The 18,883-nt window shown below is 35.3% G+C and overlaps 1 protein-coding gene and 1 pseudogene across 1 annotated transcript; both read left to right on the top strand.

The window, feature by feature from the left end:
* Positions 1-11,421: 11,421 nt before the first annotated feature.
* Positions 11,422-13,525, top strand: LOC127158241 (GTPase IMAP family member 9-like; annotated as a pseudogene).
* A 103-nt stretch (positions 13,526-13,628) lies between these two features.
* LOC127158243 (capping protein inhibiting regulator of actin dynamics-like) lies at positions 13,629-14,209 on the top strand. Its single transcript, XM_051101392.1, has one exon. The coding sequence runs from the start codon at positions 13,645-13,647 to the stop codon at positions 14,086-14,088; it is 444 nt and encodes a 147-aa protein (XP_050957349.1). The 5' UTR covers positions 13,629-13,644; the 3' UTR covers positions 14,089-14,209.
* The last annotated feature ends 4,674 nt before the right edge of the window (positions 14,210-18,883 follow it).

Raw genomic sequence — 18,883 nt, forward strand, 5'->3', positions numbered from 1 at the left:
CTGTAATTTATTTTTCCTCTTCTTACTTCTATCTTCTTTACATTATTAATGTTTTCCTGAAGGTGATTGTATATTTCATCTGTTTGAATTAAAAAAAAAAAACAAAAAAAAAAAGGTAAGACAAACAGTTTCAAAGTGTTTCGTGTAATTGTACACTTATAAAAACAGTTTGTTAAAGCAACATTTTGACGGAGTCATTCTGTATCGTTCTCATCCGGTTCTGCGATATATGTGCGTCTTTTCTGGCGTCTGCTGATTAAAATAAACATTCAGCCTAGCAGACAACAACCGCGGTCAAGTGAGCCGCCATCTGGATTCCCTGCACGTCTATTAGTGGAATTACAGTACGGAGACACGAAGCGGCCAAAAAGCTGACGAATATCTATAATTCAGCGGTTAAAATTTAAATGTGCTAGAAAACAGGGAAAAAGTATTTACAAAACGTATATATATTGTTCATTATAGAAGATACAATTATATTACTTTCGAATTCATTATACTGTGAAGTTTTCTGAAAAAATAAAGTTTGTTAAAATACATTCTAACACTGAATGTTTGCTCCTTTTTTTTCTACATGCATTATTAAAATTTCTTCGGAGTTACCATGAACATTTCAATAAATTATTTTTCTGAACAATTGTGTCTCTATCTGTGTTCACGATGTTTTAGTGTAGAATTTGTACAAAAAATGACCTTGTAACCTTCAAAGACATTGATGCTGATACCCTTATGGGCAGCACACCAACATACAGCATCGATGCGTTCCGGGCGTCTCGGGTTCGAATCCCGACTCGGGGCCTTTCCAGATCCCACACCCAAGTCGCTTCGTGTCCTTTCATAATAATACTAACGATAAAAGGCAAAATGTTTTTTTATCATTTATCAAAAAAAAAAAAGTCTTCAGAGTTAACAGGAAAATTTCTATTCATACAAAGTCTGACATTGCACTGACCACTCTTTCACATTTATACATGCATTATTTTAATTCCTTCAAATCTCACAGCAAGATTTCTATTCATACTTCTTCAGAATGCCCAAGACTCTGTCTGTGTCAAGTTTCACGAGATCTCACTGAAGATTTGTACAGAAAATGAATGGCAATTTGTCACAATGCATTATATAGCGAATATATTGTTATATTCTCTTATATATCCTTCAAAGATGTTGATGAATCCCTACTCTGGGCCTTTCCTGATCCCACCCCCATGTCGCTTCTTGTCATTTCTGATGTGTCCTTTCATAATAATAATAATAACGATAAAAAGCAAAATGTCTTTTATCATTTATCAAAAAAAAAAAAAAAAAAAGTCTTTAGAGTTAACAGGAAAATTGTAGAATTTGACAGAAAATGAAAGGCAAATCTTGGTAACACTTTACAATATGTGTACAAAAATATGCATTAAATCATGCTTAATTAATGCACAGATAATCACGAGTTAATGTATAATTCATGATGAACTAAAGCATTTATTGATGATTCCTTCATCAGCAACAAATGAACATTCTATATGATTCATAGATTAAGTAATCATTAAATTGTTATTAGTTAAATGTGTCATAATGTATTAATTTCCTTTATCACTTATTTTATTAACTAATGATGTTAATTCATTTGTTAATTACCACAGTATTCAAAGTTATGTACTTCAACTTCCAGTTGTCTGCTTTAAATACTCATTAGTTAATGATTTGCAAATGTATCATTATATTGTGACTTTACTTGTTGAGGCACATGACTAACTAACTAATTGTAAATCCATAACCACAATGACATATTACTTAACAATTAGTTAATAGTTCTGTGCCTCAACAAGTAAAGTCATAACATAATGATACATTTGCAAATCATTAGTGGTAATGATCACATTAATTTACACTATTAGTTAAAATAAGTGATAAGGGAATTAATACATTATGGCACATTTAACTAATAACAATTTATTGATTACTTAATCTATGAATCATATAGAATGTTCATTAGTTGCTGATGAAGTGATCATTAATAAATGGTTTAGTTCTTCATGAGTAATTAACTCGTGATTATCTCTTCATTAGTTCAGCATGAATTAATGCATATTTCATTTTGTATAGAATCATAATGCATTATCAACCCTTTTAAGATATCTATCTATCTCCTCAAAAAGAGATTGAGACAGGCTCACAGCTCAGTATTTAGAGTGAAAATATAAATTTCAAGGTAACAAAATCCCTCATCCAACCAATGAAGTGGTTGTATTACATAACCCCATGCTAACACTTGCTAAAACCATTGATGTCTCAAGGCTTGTTCATTCCTGGTACACAGTCCCTCTAAGATGTTCCCTTACCAATGCAGCAGTCACCTATAGAAATCCTTTCACTCTAACACAATATCCCAACCACTGTGTGCTGCTTACTAGCTAATGATTATACTTCAAAAGATAATTGTTAGGAAGGTTTATGCTACTTAAATGTATTTAAGGATATTAATGTAATCAATGTGTTATATGTAATATACGTAATTAGTAGATGTTAAAAAAAAAAATATTACACTCCTCTTTTTTGATTATTCTTTGATCACTTGTAGTCAATAATACGTAAATGATAAAAAAAAATATATGCCCTTATAACTAAAATCAAGTGTGTAAATTCACTAAGATTCAAAACACACCATCACTCTCATAATGGTGAAAAAGAAGCATTTGCCATAATAAGTATTCTTAGCATAAGCAAATATTAAAAAAAAAATAGCTGTATAAAAAACAATGAAAGTCATACTTGATCTTAAGTACAATTTTCACTGTGATGTTCAAACAGAAGAAGCTTTCTTTTCTTTCAGGTTGCATTAACACGGACAATGGCCTGCTTTAAACTCTTTTTTTTAATGCAATGCTTACTTATTACTCTTCTTCACTTGAAGTACTACATGACTCAGTTTTCAGCATCTTGTTAAATTCATTGTTTGCATCAAAAATTGTACACTTGTTCCTGCCCCAGACATTACGCAGTACCTTCTGGTGAGTCACAGATTTCATGGTTGCATTCACAGCTCTCCTGATCATACTTATTACAAAAGGCCACACACATAGCAAAAGGAGAATCATAGCCAGTGCTGAAAAAGCAATTAACACAATGTATTCTGCTTTCTGCAACAAACCTTTAAACCAACCCCATCCCCATACATCATCAGCATTAATTTCCCTTGTGGTCAACCTTGTTATTGCTTTAGTCATGTTCTGGATACCTTGGTCTATCATATGCCCACCTGCATCGTTTGTCTGGAATATACGTACAACATGCAGTTCCCACGATTGCACACCCCCCCAAAAGAGGCAGTGATCTGGTCCAGGACAAGTCAGTTTTGCAGCGTAGTCAGCCTCAGTCCTCGCAGCCCTTCCTTGATGCCCTCCATCATCATTTTCGTGGTATTCATGAAACTTATCAGCTCATACCTCATCACTTCAACCTCATTCTGAAGAAAGGATACGCCAAGCGATGGAATCAGGGATCGGAAGAATTTTTCAGCTCCGTTCCACAGCCGATGTTCTCTCGGAACGTAGTTGTCACTTGTCATGATCTTGTAGTGAGGTCACTCTCATGATTTCTCTTTTTACCTTGGTCAGACGATGCTCTGGCTTGTTGTTGTAAAAGCTGTTCAGGAAGTCTAACTGCAACTGTTGCTCCATACAGCTGTACTATGGCACATGTGCCAGTCCAGCCTCGGGGTAGTGAAGTATACACTACATGTCCACATAACCAATAACATTCCTCAACTATACCGGTACCTTTGTTGTCAGGCACATGGACTGCTGTACAGGCTTTTTTGCATCTTGCCCGGTCTGAGGTGTTGACAAAGGAAAGATAATATCGAGCTATCGTAAATTGTGGCACATTTCCAAGACTTTCTACTGGCCTCATAGTCTGGGGTCTGGGTGGTCCAGCCAGTGCTCGTCTCCTGTCTTTACTTCTCGTACTTGCCTCAGAAGGTTTTGGTTGATTGGATCAGTATGTTGGGTGGCTAGATAAATTCCAATAGTCAGAGCCAGAGTAACAGTGAGCAGTATCAGAAGGATCATATTCGCTACCATTTTCCATAGACCCGGGTCAGTCTCTGAAGATAGTTTTGGTTTTCTCATATTCCTGTTTGTTCACCTTGTCCTTGACTTGCTGAGATACCTGAGAGAGAACAAGACACAAATTTCAACAGTCATTTAGCATGTCATATTCACACAAGGCTGTAGAAGGCAGTGGTTATGGCTCTCAAAACCATCTCTGTTCAAACATCTCATCTCTTCCAAATGATACATGTGTTGAGCAATGTAAAAAGCAGAGAGTAGCAGATAAATACCCAGTCTGCACATTAAATCTCTTCCCAATAAATTTTGAGGGCGGTTTTCTGATAAAAGAAAACTGTGCTTAAAACTCATGCCATTCTCATCCTCACATCTCAACGGTACAGCGAACTTAAAATTCCCCTTTTTTTGAATTGTAAAAAGTCATTTAGATCTTAAGACAATTTGAGTTTCCAAATCAGTCTCACCATTTCTTTGCAGGCTTGCTCAGGTTCGTCGAGATCCGGCGATGAAAGTCCTGGGCCCTCAGACGTCAACTCCCTTATCCCTGAAGCAAAGAGGGGTTAGGGCTAAATCTTTTGGATTTAGGGTGATCAACTAAGCCCTCAGGTCTGAGTCAAAACCCTCCTTCGGCCTGAGCAAACAATGGCTTACATCCCACTTCCCTGGTGCACTGTTATATGTTATTACCAAAAAGATAGGAGCGAGGTCAGACTTGCATTCCTCATTGGTTATTTTGCTTACACAGTATGATAACAATAAAACCCGAAACTATTAGAACTATTAGGTTATTTGTTCCCATGTGGAATTCTCAAAATACTATCAGTTCTCACATAGCAACTGACATCTGGTCCAGCTCTGGGCCAAGCAAGTCGTTACACTCTGCCCAAGTGCAGCAAAGAATTATGGCCCTTGAGTGGCCCAGATCTGGACTACAGACATGAGCCACACATGAGCCATAACTGGCCCAAATCTCAGCCAAATAGCATCTTATAACCAGCCCTGAACTGGGCCAGAAGTTAGGATAAGACTGTATTGATTTTAAATTAATTTATAAGTTTGAATGTCAAACTCAAAAGTCAAAACAGCAGTATGTTCCTCCAGGGGGCAGTAATACAGGACACTCTTTGGAAGGTTTAATATCAATAGCAGGGCTCTGAACCGGTTCAAGGAACGAAAACGAAAAACGAAAACAAATGACATTGAACAGGAACAAAAACAAAAACAAAAACAAAAACAATTTTAATCGTTCTGAACAGAAACGGAAACAGAAATTCCAAATTAACCGGTTAATAACGGTATTTTTATCGTTCTCTTTATTATATCAATTTGGCAGACCAAAAACATGAATTTAAATTGTGTGCGCAAATGCAACGGTGACGCATACAACGTGAAATGCCCGCGAAGCAGACGTCATAAGCAGAGCCGTTTCTGATGTGACGAGCTTAAGGTTACCAAGCACCTGGCTGTTTCATGTGCAAAGGTATGTTTAGAATCAATCCGTGTATCATTCGTCCATTCGTTTTTTGATTTAATATTGAAAGAAGAAACACGAGAAAACGGCTCCTTTTTCGTTTTTTTATTTTTTTCCAGAAAAACGAAAAACAAGTATTCAGCTTGATTTTTCGTTTTTTGTTCAGGGGTGGAAAAATGAATAAACAGCTTGAATATTCGATTTCTACACATGGGCAGAACGAAACGCCCCTTTCTGCTGATTGGTCAGCCAAGGATCAAACCATCCCTCAGTCAGTTCTTCCGAAGTTTTGCGCAGAATAATACTCCTCCACAGCTGCAGTTAAACGGATAATTAACACGTTTATTGCAACTATATTTAATATTTTTCTCATCAAACAACCACACTAACGATGGCTCGACACAACCAGTACCCGGGCAGAGCCTAGACGGGGCTTTCGTCTATGTAGGCATACATTTACTTAAGCTTTGCATTAGTTGGCAGGGTTTGATGGCTGTCATTTTGATGGCAGCCTGCCCTGGTTGCCCAATAAAAAAAAAACGAAAAAAATAATAATAATCAATTAAGATATAAATAACTAGATTAGTTGTACATTAAATATTTTAAACACTAATACAAAAAGAAAAGAATAGTCATTGACTTGGGTGTAGGCCTAACAATCACACAAGAACTGTCATTCTGACTATTTGATAACCAGAGAACAACAGAGGTATTAAAATGCATACTCTGAGTAAAACGCACTGCCTTGTTTGCGCCACGAACTGCTGCGCACTTGCACACTGGACTGCAACGCAAACTTGTACATATAAACACTATTAACATTTACTTCACCTCACTCCATGGCAAATCTTTAAATGAATGGTATTCAGAGCATTAATAAGAATAAAAAATATAAGTAGCCATGTAAAATAAAATAGTGCCATTATAAACAACATTTATTTTAAAAGCCGAAAGGCATAGCCTGTTTGCGATTTACCTGCTAAAATATTTTTGTAAAGAAAGCTTCAGTCGGGTCCAAATATGCAAGTAAAATAACAGGCAGCATCTATACAAGTGATGATACCTTTAACCTATATGCTGTTGTACAACAGACACATTTAACTAAGCATAATAACTTTTTACTTTGATAATGAACAGTGCAGTGATATGTTGTGTGAGCAAGCGAGGCGCCAGCGCCATCACTTCTTTCCTCAGCAGCGGAAACACCTTAATACTCATTTACAGTCATTCGAAATGAAAAAAAAAAAAATGTCTGTTTATTTGTGTAAAATCAAAATGACAGCAAAATGCATCCTTTTGAAAAAAAAAATAGAAAAGTTTCCAGGTGAACTCGTTTACTTTCGGTTTTAAAGAAGTTCGCACACAGAACGTAGTTTACAAATGACACGAACACGGAATTTGGTTTTAATCATTTGTAAACATAATGCCAAACATGTTATTAAAAGGCACACTATCTATCTATCTATCTATCTATCTGTCTATCTATTTATCTATTTATCTATCTATTTATCTATCTATCTATCTATCGCGCCGTGTAATAAAATAACGTTTATTAACCAGTATTTTTTCTAGAAAACCGTTTTCGGAACGTATTGTTCAATGAGGAACGCAAGAACAGAAACGTTATAATATCAATTCTGCTTGGAGTGAACCGAATGGATTTTTTTTTTCGTTTTTAAGCCCTGATCAATAGTGTGACTTCTGCATCACTTTTGACAATGAAAACTACTGCAAAATGTTCTTTATGAAATCTGTAACAAGACACAACCTTTGAAGCTGAGATAGAAGCTTGTATTTATTTTTAACTAAGTTATGTATTGCTTTCATGTTCAATAGTATGTGTTCTATTTTAGTTACATGACTAAAATCACCACCAAAATGTTCTTCAAGGAATCAGTAATAAGACACACCCTTTAGATTTGAGAAAGAAAACTGCAATCATTTTAAATGAATTTATTAACAGATTTGAATTTAATTCAATAGCATGTATCCTGATTTACATATGACAGTAGAACTTGAATGGAAATGCTCTTTTAGGCCCAAGGAACAAGACACAGCCTTTGCATTTGAGATGGAAAACTGTATGCATTTTAAATAAATTTATTAAAATAGTTTGAATGTCAAACTCAGTCAAAACAGCAGTATGTTCCTCTAGGGGGCAGTAATACAGGACACTCTTTGGAAGGTTTCACACGTGATTTTTTTTAATATCAATAGTGTGACTTCTGCATCACTTTTGACAATGAAAACTGCTGCAAAATGTTCTTTATGAAATCTATAAAAAGCCTTTGAAGCTGAGGTAAAAGATTGTATTTATTTTTAGCTAAATTATGTATTGCTTTCATGTTCAATAGTATGTGTTGTATTATAGTTACATGGCTAAAACCACCAACAAAATGTTCTTCTAGGAATCAGTAACAAGACACATTCTTTGAAGTTAAGATAGAAGAGTGTATGTACTTTACATTGATTGACCTACTCGTTGATATTTCAATATCATGTGCTGTGTTATAGTTTTGTGAATAAAACCAACATTTAAATGTTCGTCTATGCACCAGTAACAAGACACAGCCTTTGAGATGGAAAACTGTATGTTTCAAAAATGAATGTGTTAACAGATTCAAATTTAATTCAATAGGGTACATCCTGATTTACATTTGATAGTGAACGATGGCTGTAAATATTGTTCTTTGAACAAGTAACAAGACACACCACCTGGAGTTTACATATCAAACTGTGTGCATCCTAAATTAATTTATTTAAACTTCTGAATGTCAAATTTGGTCAAAACAAGTTCAATATCTTCCTCTAGGGGGTGGAAAACTCCACAATCTTTGTCATGCTTTTGTCAAGCTTTTTCTCAGTGGTTTCATTTCAATAACTTTTGTTGTGCTATAGATCTGTGAATAAAACATGTATCTAAATGTTCTTTTATGAACCAGTAATAAGACACAGCCCTTAAATTTGAGATTTATCTTTTATACATTTCACAAGTGAAGCATTTAGATGAAATAATTGTACTTTTTGCTCTGTGTTTTGCACTTTGCAGACAGTCCCTATCCTGCACTATTACATTGTAAGGTCTATTAGTTACAATACATTAAAACAAATAAAACATATTGTGTGTTTTCTTCTACATTTGAAAACAGTTAGAACACAGTATGTTTCTTGTCATTGTGCTCAATCGTTAAAGAACTATTGAAGATTTCCAAGGCTGAATCTCTGACAAATGTCAAACGTTAAACATCGAACCAACTTTATATCGGTCTACTAGTTTAGATTAAACCTACTGCAGTTAAACAGAAAACAGAACAACAAACTACAGACAGAACAGTGATGGAGATTCACATAGTCTGGATAAATAAACAGAGTCTGTGTTACTGTCTGAAAATCACTACAATCTTTAACAGGATGATGAAGACAAACATCAGAAGTCAGAGAAGATGATGAGATGAAGACTGAAGAAAGAGACGAGGAGAGAACACAATATCAACATGTCAACCATGTTGAAAACCACAGGTGAAGATCACAGTCAAATCATAGCTTAAAATGATTCTTCTAGAACATTTTCAGTCCATTCTGTCAACAGGATTTAAATTTCTTAAAGCACTTCATATACATTAAGAGGCAATTTGTGAAGCGGTGTGTTATCTGCGTTGTGTTGTATAATAAACTCAATACACCGAAATCCTTGCCATCAAGTCCTCGTTTACTCGTTTATTGGTCAGTTGATGTCAGCTATGTCTAGTTGGGCATGAATGTCATCTACTGAACTGGTTCTGAGTCTTGTTAGACTCATTAGGAGTCTATTTTTGAGTGTGTGTTTATTTGTTGTCGTTTTTTTTTTTCACTAAGTGTGTTAAAGCATGAGGGTTTTTTTTTTGGTAATGTAGCAACAGAAAAATGAAGTACTGCAGCATTTATACTCAAATAGAGACATGAAGAATCAGCATATGAATCTCAACAATGGTGACAATCGAAAGCTTCATGCTGCCATGCATGCTGGGTATCAGCACACCACAAAACCTCACCATTGTTGAGATTCATACAATGATTCTTGATGTGTGTATCTAAATTATACTAAAGTTTTTTTCTTTTTTAAATGAGTGGTGTTTCTTACATCTGTATGCTCAGTTTTTTTTTTATAATCTAGCATCAATATTCAATAAAATGTCAAGGTTCAACAGCCAAACTAAAGTAAACACTGATCTCCACCGTGGTAGTGAAAGAAAAAAAATCTAAATCTCTGCAACTCTCTTCTGTAGACGTCTGACAGAAATAAAGTCAGTGTGGTAATAATTGAAGCTGCTAATGCTGTTTTAGGAGTTTATTCAGATCTTGAGAGATTTAATGTCTTCTTTTATTTCAGTTGATGTCATCTAAGGCTGTGGCTGAAGTCAGTTGTTCTTGTGTTTTTCTTTCATTCAGTGATTTTGTTTGTTAACAGCTGGTGTTCATCACTAATGCTCAATCAGAACGTGAGCAATCATATACTTATCTCATTAACTTCAGCATTAATTCAGTATTACTCAAACACTCTGTAGTGTCGACACATTATAAGTGTTCATTTAAAACTGAGGATTTTGCTGTGGGTTTTAAAGGGTTAAAGATGTACGATGGAAAAAAAAACAGCATGAAATGTAATTTAACAGTAATAAACTGTAATTAATTTACGGCAACACACTGTAGAAAAACAGTAACATGCTGGCAACCAGAGCTGCCAGTAGATTACTGTTAATTCAAGAAAAAAACAGTAATATACTGTAAAACATAACAGTCAGATTTACCAAGCAAATCAAGTTATTTTCACTAAAATATTAGTGAATGTTCATAGAAAAACAATTATGCAAAGTCATTAACTGGTAAGGAGAGTAAATATTTTATTGTGTCTCACTGATGTGTTTTTGTACAAGAGAGATCTGTCAGTTTAATTTAGTTTTGTGGGTCACCATTGTGCTGGAGAGTAGAGCTTGTGCTTCAGGCAATGATGAGCCACAAACACTGATGTTTTGCTGCTTTATTTAAAGACAGTAATTGTGGAATTGCTGATATAGTGACAATCTCTTTACTAAGCGCTTTATTACATAAATGTGTGTTATTGTTAGTTAATTACAATCTATAAAGATTTGAGTAAAAGTCAATTGCTTCTTTATTACACTTTTTTACACAGTGTTTGCGGGTTTATATTAAGAAATATTTCTTTTTAGTGGACTCGAATTAAATAAGTTCATTGTACTAACACCATATAAACAATAGTTTCTTAAAAACTCAAATGGTTTGAAGCAATCGGTTTCCAAAATAAAAAGAGTTACCACATGGTATAATAACGGTAACATACTGTAAAAATGAAGAGCTGTAAATTAACGGTAGAGAGGTATAAAATAACAGTATAATGCTGGCAACCACAGCTGCCAGTAAATTACTGTTATTTTACAGTGCAATTTTTTACAGTGAAAGCAACAGGCAGGTACGTTTTAATTAGGGTTAGAGCTGAACTCTGCAGGGCTGCGGCTCTCCAGGACCGGTGTTCGCCACCCCTGGTCTAATTGAATCACCACACAAACTGTTGTGACCTACTGTGCATGTGTAATCACATGCAGACTGGGAAGAAGCAATGTGCGCTGACTCCCCAAATCACATGGTTGCCAGATACACGCAGGAAACCCAAATATGGTCATGACAAGTAGAATCACAACATACGTTCTAAAAAGCACACCTGCTACATATGTGTATTGAAATCAATTTCTTATCTGCATATTTAGTGAAAATTATCTTTTTGTAAACTCCAAACATATTTATTCTGACATGACTTCTAAGCATCTCAGATTTTCACTTAGTTTTGCTGTTTTGCTGATGAAAGTCAAATGTAATGTATGACTTTTGTTTCATACAGTTATTGCTCCTCGCAGGAGAAAACAGAGCAAAAGCCCACCTCCTCAAAGTAAGTCTATAAACTGATAAACAAATATTTGAAGTGATGATAAATGTGTGGAAATTGTTAGTAGTTTATTAACCTTCAAGACTTAAATGAACTTAAATTCAACCTCAGATATGTGTTATACTGGTGCACATTTTTATTTCTGTGTTGTTCTGTGATCATAACATTATTGCATGTATTTCAGTGAGTGATCTGAGGATTGTTCTTTTGGGTTGGAGCGTGTCAGAAAACAGTCATGTGGGAAATTTCATATTAGGAAGAGCAGCGTTTCACAGTGAAGCTCCTCCAGATGTTGTAGAGAAAGTCACAGGAAGATTGAAGGACAGACACGTGATCATCATCAACAGTCCTCAGCTGCTTCAGACCAACATCTCAGATCATCAGATCACACAGACAGTGAGAGAGTGTGTCCATCTGTCTGATCCAGGACCTCAAGTGATCGTTCTGCTCCTCAAACATGAGCCGTGTTCAGCAGAAGATCAAGAGTGTGTGGAGAAGGTGCTGCTCTCTTTCTCTGAGCGCGTTTATCAACACACCATGTTGCTCAGCACACGAGAGCCCACTGAAACCATTGACATCCTGCAGAAAATCATTCAGAAATGTGCAAACAGACACTTCAGTCTTCAGACGAGCAGCTTTCTTGATGATCTTCTGCAGACGCTTGAGGACATTGAGAAGATGAATGATGGACGACACCTGGATTGTGCTGAAGCTTCACAGCATTTCACAGTGGAGAAACAGGACAAACAAAAGCGTGAGTATATTGATATTTGATAGTTCCTACTGAAAAATGAACATGTTTTAATCATCATATTCTATCAATTTCAGAGAGTGTAAAGCTGAATCTGGTTGTATGTGGGAGTGATGCAACATTAAAATCCTCTATATCAGAGCAGATCCTGCAGCAAGTGATCCTCACAATGCAGAATGGAAAAACTGTTGAAATATGAAGAGATGATGAAGAAAAGTCATTCAATAGAGACACATTTACTGACACAAGGTAATGAGTAGAAAATTAGTTTTGGGTCTTAAAGTATGGAGCTAGACACATGACAAAAAGTTTCATCAAACACTAATGCATTTCCTCTTTTCCAGGTTCATCAGAGGGTGAAGATGAACTGAGGATTGTTCTACTGGGAAAAACTGGAGTCGGGAAAAGTGCAACTGGAAACACAATCTTAGGAAGAGATGCATTTACAGCAGAAGAATCTTTTGAATCAGTGACTAAAGAGAGTCAGAGACAAACATCTGTCATCAACGGCCGACGTGTTACTGTGATCGACACTCCAGGACTGTTTGATACTGAACTCACTAATGAGGAGATCCAGAGAGAAATCAGACACTGCATCTCCATGACCCTGCCTGGACCACATGTGTTTCTCGTACTGATTCTGATGGGTCGATTCACTAAAGAGGAGGAAAAGTCAGTGAAGATCATCCAAGAAACTTTTGGTGAAAACTCATTAATGTACACCATGGTGCTCTTCACCAGAGGAGACTTTCTGAAGAAGAAAACCATTAATGAGTGTTTGGAAACAGCTGGATCTGTGATCAAAAACCCTGATTGAAACATGTGGAAACAGATTCCATGTGTTCAATAATAATCAGACTGGAGACCAAACACAGGTGTCTGATCTAGACAACATGGTGAAAGCAAACGGAGGGAGTTTCTACTCATGTAAGATGTTCAGAGAGATGGAAAGAGAAAAACAAGAACAACAGATGAAGATCCTGATGGACAGACTCAGAGAAAGAGAAGAAGAGATAAAGAAACTAGAAGAAGAGAAAGGGAGAATGAAGATGATGATGGAGGAAGAACAACAGAATCAGGACAAAGAGAGAAAGAGAAGAGAAGAAGAGTTGAATAAGAGAGAAGAACAATGTAAAATACTAATGAAAGAGAAAGAAGATCTTCAATCCAAACATGAAGAAGAGAAAGAGAGAATGAAGATGATGATAAAGGAAGAACGACAGAATCAGGACAAAGAGAGAAAGAGAAGAGAAGAAGAACTCAAAAGAGAAATAAGTGAACAAGAGAAAAATCAGAGTGATGAGAGATGAGATGAAACAAGAACGAGAGACATTTAGATATGAAATAGAGGAAATGAGGAAAGAAAAAGAGAATGTGAAAAAAGAAAAGGAAAAACTTCAGAACAAATGTGACAGAGAAAGAAAGACTAATGAACAAAATAGAGAATGAGAGGAAGAAAAGAGAAGAATATACAGAGAGAGAAGAACAATATAAAACACTAATGAAAGAGAAAGAACGAGAGATGCAGGAGGAGATGAAAAGAGAACGGGAGGAATGGGAGAAACAGAAACTAGAGGAAAAGACAAGAAGAGAAGAAGAGGATGAGAAAAGGAGAAATAATGAACAGAGAGATTGGGATGAATTTAACCAGAGACTGAAAGTAGAGAGAGAGAGAATGGAAAGAGAGAAAGAAGATCTTCACTCCAAACATGAAGAAGAAGAAAACAAGATGAAGATCCTGATGGAGAAACTGAACAGAGAAAGAGAAGAACTAATGAAGAAACAGGAAGAAGAAAAAGAGAGAATGAAGATGACGATGGAGGAAGAACGACAGAATCAGGACAAAGAGAGAAAGAGAGAGAAGAAGAGTTGAATAAGAGAGAAGAACAATGTAAAACACTAATGAAAGAGAAAGAAGATCTTTAATCCAAACATGAAGAAGAGAAAGAGAGAATGAAGATGACGATGGAGGAAGAACGACAGAATCAGGACAAAGAGAGAAAGAGAAAGAAAGAAGAGTTGAATAAGACAAAACAATGTAAACAAATGAAAGAAAAAAGATCTTTAGATCAAACATGAAGAAGAGAAATAGAATGAAGATTAACAAAAGAACTCTTCAGAAGACAAACTGAAACTCCTTGAAGAACAGCATTGAACATGAACTGAAGAGATACAAGACAAGGTGGAGTGGAGACATTAAGACAAATGAGACAAGAAAAAGAAAAACTTCAGATCAAATATGAGACAGAAATAGACATACTGATGAACAGAACAGAAAATGAAGAAGAAAAGAGCTCTGAAACTAATCAGGTGAGTCTTCAGAGAAACATGAGATTTGATTCATGTACATTAATTTTAACACTTTAAATCACATTTTGTTGGATGAGAAGAGAAGAGGATGAGAAAAGAATAAAGAGAGAGATCTGAATAAAACATTCTCATCTATTTTACAGTTTAAAGAACTAGAAAAAAAATGTAACAGAGAATATGCCACTGAAGATTTTGAAAAGAGACTTTAATGAGTATAAACAGAGAGCTTTCAAGACAAACAGAAAATCCATGAAGAAATATGAAGATGAACTGAAATAATCGCTGCCGTGCTGACATTCATGCAGAAATGATTTGATGAGTACAAACACAAGGCTTTGATTATTTTTATAGATTTGTTTGTGACTTTTCCCAGTATTAATATTCATTACTGAATTATTTTTAAAAAGGTAGAATAAAAAAGTGCTAAATTATGTTTTAATTTATTGTTTTATTGTCTTTTAAACAGAGAGAAAACAAGGACGTTGTAACTGCAGAAGTCAGAGCTGAAAAAATAAAGCATCTGTTTCACAGACTTCATCTTGATATCAGACACCAACTCAGAGCTGCAGATGTTCTGAAGATAAACAAATATTCAGTACAGTCCAATGAGTCTTGTGCTGAAGAGGAGCTGATTCAGACTTTCATACAAAAACTAATTATGATGGACTACAGAGCAAGATACATTACTGTTAGAGATCCCAGTGAACAAGATCAGATACAACAAAGACATGATGATTCATCTCAATCTGAGTGTGACATTTTCGAAGAAATGTTTTTGTCTGATGAAGGAACAAGTCAGTCTGGGCAAATTCACTCGATGGATGTTCAGATGGCCGTGTTTCATTGTGCTGATGGTTTCCTGAAGCAGCTGATGGTCACTAAACTGTCCCAGTGTCAGTATGCTCTGCCTCTGCTTGTTCCTCATCCATTCATACAACAGATTGAGTTTCCTCTCTGGACATTCAGACAAATCAACAAGAGCTGGAAGATCAGAAACACCAACAATGAAACCATCAGTCAAACCCAGCAGATCTACAAATCAAAAACTCCAATGGTGTTTTTCTTCAGATTTGGCTCTGTGTCTTCATCCAAGTCTCAGCTGATGAACAGTCTGATCAATGAGAAACACAACACGTTCTTCCACAGGAACTGCCCAGGCAGCAGCAGAACCAGAGTCCTGATGGATGGAGTGGTGGAGATCGCCTGGTACTGCCCATCTGGAACAAATGATGATAAATTCACTGACTGTGTTGCGTTCTGTAATTTACACGGTGATGCAGGAGACCATGAGAAACAGCTGCAGATCCTCACTGAAATGAGCTCAGTCAATGTTGTTCTTCGTTTGAGTCCATACTCAAGAGTATTAAAATGAACACTGAAGCAGTGTTAGAGTTAATGAGGTAATTAAGTGATTCATTGAGTGATGATTGACCATTATTAAAGATGCCTGATGTTAATAAGCAGAATCACCAAAAGGAGAAAATCTAATTTTGTAAGTTGCCATTATAGTGGTCAGTGTTAGCATTAGTTTAGCTCTTTACCAGTAACTTCTTAATATTAGATTTTGTTTGACTGTTGTAATTGAGTTATGACAGGCAAACAAACCAGAAGAAACGAGATTTTGTGGTTTTGAATATGCTTTGACAAAGTCATTAAGTAATGATTAGAATAAGTGAGTTGTATTTTGTTTATGTTGGTTTAATCAGTCAGGTGTTTCATAAATTTATTTGACCAGAAAAAATATAAACAATTTTTAGATTTAGACACACAGACATCAACAATCAGCATGAGAATCACAACAATGGTGACCAACAAAAACGTATGTTGTAGCCAATCAAAACTCATCCATATCTCCCATCATGCATTGTGGCATGAATAAATTATGAGCTGATGATTTCCATGATGTTTCGAGTTGATCTGTTTCTGAATATGCTGTTTGTCACCATTTTTGAGATTCATATGCTGATTCATGATGTCTGTGTGTGCCTAAAAGAAGAGCTTTTGAAAGTGTTTTTTTTTTTTTTGGATCAGAGGAGCTTGTAAGAAGTCCATTCAAAATGTAAAAAAAAAAAAATCAGGCTTTATCATTTTTTTGCTGCTGTGAAACCACAAGGCAGTTGTAATAAATAAAAGATATAGAACTCTAAATGATTTCAGTGGCTCAAATTAAGTTTATTTTAAAACAGAATTATCACCACTGCATGACTTTTGCTCTTTGGCTTGTCTGGCTAGTTTAACTAAACAGTTGAACAATAGCTAATGGTAAAAAAGCTACGGGTCAAGAGCCCAACTAATGCTAACACTGACCACTATAATGGTGACGTAAACATGTCTTCGGGTGTCTTCAATAATTTTCAATCATCACTCAATGAATCACTTAATTACCTCATTAACTTTGACACTGCTTCAGTGTTCATTTTAACACTCAAATAAACTCCCGGGAGAGTTCATTTAATACTTGGCTTTTTGCTGTGTAGACTTTACCTAATTTTTTTTAGTTTGTCTTAGCTGATAAATTCAGGTATTCTTTACTCAGACATATAGGATAGAATCTACCCAAACAAACTGAGTGTAAAAAGTTCACTTGCATTTAAATAAGAAATACTGTAAACAAGATATGTGATTGCGGTTATATATTATTACTATTATTAAATAAATAAAATTAATAAAAGCAAAACAATATTAAATATCATTATCACTCCATAATCCAGTGGTTATGCAGTAGGATTATTCCAGCTCCTTGTGAGAACATTTTAATGTGCATTGTATTCACAGAACTATGACACCAAAAAGTTGTTATTGAAATAAACCAATACATAAATTAATTTAAAATAAATACACTTCTGTATCACCTTCATGGTCTTGTTTCTGTTTTTATAAGAACATTTTTATATTTGTTTTAGTCACAGAACTATAACAGAACACATGCCATAGAAATTCAACAATCCAGTCAAAGCTGGCAAAAGTGTTTTGCAGTTACAATGACTTGAATTTGAAAATCAATCTAAAAAAAAAAAAGAAAAAAAAAACATTTTGGTGGTGGTTTTATCCACAGAACTATAACAGAACACCCCAGCTAGAAATGTTAATGTTGTAAGAATACTCAGAGAACATTATGTTCTGGTAATGTTTTCAGTGGTAAGTTTTATTTTAGTTCCAGAGCGCTTTGGAAAGGAGGAAAGATCGGTGCGCCTAGCATTTACAACGCGTTTTTAGGCGTGATATTTGAACGGCCCCTAAAAGGTAAAATAACATTCTCTAAACACATTCTACAAATGTTTATTAATAACAACATTATCCTCTAACATTCTAATCGATTTAAGTGGGAATCTTCACATTGGATATTGGATGTAGACTCAAATGTTGCTCAGAAGTCAAATTTAGGTCGAAAGTATAAAACCCAACCTTTGTTTACACAAGGTCTTATTGAGTTTAACAGAGGTTTAACTGTTGATGTCCATTTGAAAGTAATAGTTTGGTTTGATGTCACCATTATGGTGAGAAGTGTTTGCTTTAGTTGGCCAAACTGACTCCTCATTTTTCAATATGTTTCTCCAGCTGCTGTACTTTTGTGTGTTACAGCAAAAACAGCATGCGAAAATGTAGTCAGATGACGGTATGACATAGTGATACGATTTCATCTACACTAACTTGATTGCACTTTGTGACAACTCAATAGTTCTGAAGACTGATATTCAGCAGAAGATGTTTAAGTTTTAAAACAAGTTAAGTTAATTTGACACAAACATCAAGTATCTGTATATGAATCTCAACAATGGTAACATGGTGCAATGTATTATGGCTGCATCATACAAAACTCATCTCGGGCTCCCAGAATGCATTGCAGCATGAAGCATGTCACCATTGTTGAGATTCATACACTGATTCTTGATGTTTGTGTCTGTTGAAGCACTCAGTAGTTTAAAATGATTCTAGAGCAGTGTGTTTAAAAAAGGAAAAAATACAGGTAGAATCACAGATTATTTGATTAGACCATTGCTGGGTTTTACACTGCTGAAGCACGTTACTACAGTCACTAACATGAGTTTAATAACATAGATTAGACATTAGATGTGAATAGAGCACTACATGATGACATCATTAACATCAGCAAGTTATCAACATCATCTGCCATGACAAAAACAGCTACATTTGCTGAAGGAAAGATTGGAAAGAGTCAAATTGTCCAACTAAAGCAAACACTTCTCACCATAATGGTGACTTCAAACTAAACTTTTACTTTCAATCAACATCCAAACCTCTGTTAATTTCAATAAAAAACTTGTGTAAATGTATGGCAGAAATAAAGCCAATCTGGTCTAATAAGTGAAGCTGGTAATGCTGTTTTTGGAGTTATT

This window comes from Labeo rohita, unplaced genomic scaffold (assembly GCF_022985175.1).
Source record: "Labeo rohita strain BAU-BD-2019 unplaced genomic scaffold, IGBB_LRoh.1.0 scaffold_141, whole genome shotgun sequence".
In the NCBI taxonomy this organism is placed as follows: domain Eukaryota; kingdom Metazoa; phylum Chordata; class Actinopteri; order Cypriniformes; family Cyprinidae; genus Labeo; species Labeo rohita.

Excerpts from the sequence above, each read along its gene's own strand:
- LOC127158243 (XM_051101392.1), top strand. The coding sequence starts at position 13,645 with ATGAACAAAATAGAGAATGAGAGGAAGAAAAGAGAAGAATATACAGAG.